A 3,736-nucleotide genomic window follows, 5' to 3' on the forward strand; every position below is an offset into this window, starting at 1 on the left:
ATCAAGGTCCATTCTTTGGTTTCTTAATTTTAATTAAGCTAGAAAAAAAAAAGCTCCAAGATTGTTTACGTGATGTGTGTGAGATCTTGAACAGTTTATATTGATTATTTTGATGAAGTTTTCGATATTGTGTAATGTGTAACATGCAATTTCATGAGCCAAAAAATAGTTTAAAATATTGGACAAGTAACAAAAATTCTTTTTTGAAAAGGAAAAAAAAATCTCACTCCATAACATAGATTTCATATGTATTTTAGAAAAGAATCACAAAATCATTTGAATTATGGTATTTTTATACCATTTAAAACCTTTTGCTATATATTTAAATATATCATTGAAGTGATGATCGGATAGATGTCAATTAGTGCTGAGTTTAAATGCTAATGTTGGCGGTTGCTATACTTGATAATACATATTTATTTATAAACTAATTTATTTTCTTCCTCTCCTTTGTTTGACTTGGCTTATAAAAAGGGGTGGAAATGGAAATGAAAAAAAATTATATAATATAAGCTTAAGTAGGGAGGGTTTTGAATTATCAGAAAAGGATATGAAAGTGGCTATGTCAAGTTTCTTATTCAATGAAGTCAGAAATAAGAGAGACGTAGAGGCATTTTCAACTTATAAAAGCGACTTTTTAACCTATTAAATTAAATACCAAACAATCTACCATATTTTAGTATTAATATTAATAGCAACCACTGATAAATACACAAATTAGTATTAATGGCAACCACTGATTTAATTAATATTGGATTTAGACTTGGGCATCCCACTAATTAAATACACAAATTAGTTGCAACAAATATAAACATTACTTCATTAAAATATCAGATTTTTATTTGTTATTTTTTAAATTCAGTTTTGAGTTGCTGTGTTTATTGGTAACGTGGTAAATAATATATTACTTTTTAAATTTCAATTTCAATATTAGTAAATAGTTTCTTAATAGAAAAAGCAGGTTACAATTCATGTTATTATTTTTCAAACATTTCACATTGATTGCATATGATTCACTTAATCAAATAATAATAACAGAAGAAAAAAGAAGTAATAGAGCTTAAAAGGGTGTTTTAGTATAATATTAATAAACTGTGATGATTAATAATTAATTGGGCATTAAGTTAAAGTACTTAAATTCTTTGGAGCTGTTATTTGACACCTGTTGGTCAGACATGAAAATTCAAATATTATAAAAATGATAAAGGTCAATGTGTTTGGATCAAGTTAATATTAAAATAACATAAAGTACCTCCTTTAGAGTAATGGGAGATGTGTTTGTGGTTGTACTTTTAACTTTCTATAGAATAATTCAATCAATCCCCCAATGAGATCGATAGGAGTTTTATATATCTTCCACATGTCAAATTATTCTCATACTAATTATTGGTTTTATACTTTAGTTCTAAATTGTGCTACTTTATTCTATTTTTGTAACCTTTCCAACATTAAACATTTTAATTTTGTTCTAAATATATGAGGCTGTGTATTTAAACGTGTCATTTCTCTCCTATTTAATAATATTGATTTTCACTCGTTAGATCTTGTACAAATTTCGAAAGATAATTTTAGGGTGAGTATTAATAGTAAGGGAGAGCCTTCTGCCGGCCAATGCAGTACCCTCCCTTTAGTTCCCATTTGGGTTTACCTTGTTTACCGGTCGACTCTAATTGACAGCAAAAAAAGATAATCTTGTGCTATACTCAAGTGATCTCTTTTCTATTGAGACACACATAATCCCATTGTGTCCCAAATCACATTCCATGAATCGAAATGAGGAGTATACTCATCCATCAACCCTTTGATAATAGTTGTCTTATTCCGTTGAGTTATAATCGGACTGACAAAATATATTACATGACATTTAAAAATTGAGAGATATTATTTGATTTCAAAATATGTAACAAACACTTTTATTTTTATTGTTTTATTGAAAAAAGGTTAGTACATACATTTTTATTGTTGTTTTCTAATTTTAATTGCAACCAAAAATTAAACAAGAAAAATTTTGTTACTGAGATACCGCCGTCATCCGCTCGCCCCTCCATCTTAATTTAGAAAGTGAAACAGTCCATTAATTAGGTCTTGAAGTTTATATTAAGAGACTAATTATGGCCAAATTTTAGCACACCAAACGCACATAGTCTCTCACTTTGCCGTCAGTCAAAGGAAGAAGAGTTCGAAAAAGGTTGAAAATCCATTTCATAATAATGTGTTCTTTGAATTTTATATAGGTCACCACCTTCTAGGCTAATTCTTAATTTTTACAATAGAAATGCAGGAATCGAGGAGGGTTATTTGTAATTGTAAAGAGCAAAGATCAGGATGTTTTTGTTGTTACTGTTCATGATGCCGATACAACAACAAAAGAGAGCGATTATAATAATCCTAATCCCACTGTTTGTAAGTATTTGTTCTTTTTGGTATTGTTTTTCTCACCGGGATTTCATACTAATAGAGATAATTTGTTTGACTGTTCAGCCAACGAGTTATATAAAATAGCACGCAACGGTGACTGGAAGACCGCGAAGACCGCGAAGTCTATATTCGAATTGGATTCATCGACTCTTACAATGAAGTTAAATGATGAAGGGGACACTGCTCTTCACATTGCTGCTGCTAAAAAGCATGTTTCTTTTGTTCATAATTTGGTTCAGCTCATCTCCTCATCCGACTTGGCTCTCAAAAATGATAGAGGAAATACTGCCCTCACTATTGCCTCTATGTCGGGTGTTGTAAAAATTGCCAAACTAATGGTGGACAAGAATCCCACTCTTCCAAATCTTCTCGATCCTCAAAATCCTCAAAATCCAAGTCCTGTTTTTGTCGCAATTGCTTACAAGCGCAGAGACATGGCTTCCTTCCTCCTCTCTAAGACCAATTTCTACGCTTTACATACTTCTCAACAGATTGAACTTTTTATTGCTACCATCTCGCTTGATTATTATGGTAATTAATTTGCCTTCCATCATAATTTATCTGCATCAAAGTTTCTTAATTAAAGTTTTTATATACCCATCAATGCCAATTAATTAATTATATCTTTCTCCCTCTTTTTTCTAACAGACATAGCATTGAAAATTCTTAAAAAGAAACCAGAATTAGCATTGGAACGGAGGGAGGAAAATGGAGACACAGCTTTGCACGTCCTGGCCAGAAAACCATATGGAACAATTGGTAGCAGTAGTGAGCTTCGGAAAACATATCTAACAGATTTCTAGGTGAATATATACGTAAATTTATATCTATTTGAAGCACAACTATATATGTATATATATGATATGATATGATATGATGTGTTATATCATGTTTTCTCTTGCTAGGCTTCAAAGGACAACAAACTTTTGATGCAAACATTAGCTCGTCGAGTGGTTGAACGTTTATGGGAGGTTATTTTTGGTAGCCTTAAAAAAGACGACCTAAAAAAGTTGATCCAAAGTCCCTCAATATTAATGCACGATGCGGCAAGAGTTGGAAATGTCGAGATCTTAATCGTGCTCATTCGTTCATGTGTTCATTTGATATGCATAGTTGATGATGATAATAAAACCATGTTTCACGTAGTAGCTGAAAATCGACAGGAAGATGTCTTCACTTTAATATATGAGATAGGATAGAAAGAAGAATGACAAGTAGAATATTATTTATGAGTTGTGAGAAAAATAAATGCTACAGCATGCTACATGTGGTTGCAAAATTGGCTGCTCCATCTCACTTGAATAGAGTCTCCGGAGCT

The 3,736-nt window shown here is 31.3% G+C and overlaps 1 protein-coding gene across 1 annotated transcript; it reads left to right on the top strand.

The window, feature by feature from the left end:
- The first annotated feature begins 2,573 nt into the window (after positions 1-2,573).
- Positions 2,574-3,221, top strand: LOC148209614 (uncharacterized). The gene is made up of 2 exons (XM_088126930.1): positions 2,574-2,949; positions 3,067-3,221. The coding sequence occupies exons 1-2, from the start codon at positions 2,574-2,576 to the stop codon at positions 3,219-3,221; spliced, it is 531 nt and encodes a 176-aa protein (XP_087983056.1).
- The last annotated feature ends 515 nt before the right edge of the window (positions 3,222-3,736 follow it).

The sequence above is a fragment of the Momordica charantia genome (genome assembly GCF_013281855.1).
Source record: "Momordica charantia cultivar OHB3-1 chromosome 8 unlocalized genomic scaffold, Mcharantia_2.0 BLBB01000008.1, whole genome shotgun sequence".
NCBI classification, from domain to species: domain Eukaryota; kingdom Viridiplantae; phylum Streptophyta; class Magnoliopsida; order Cucurbitales; family Cucurbitaceae; genus Momordica; species Momordica charantia.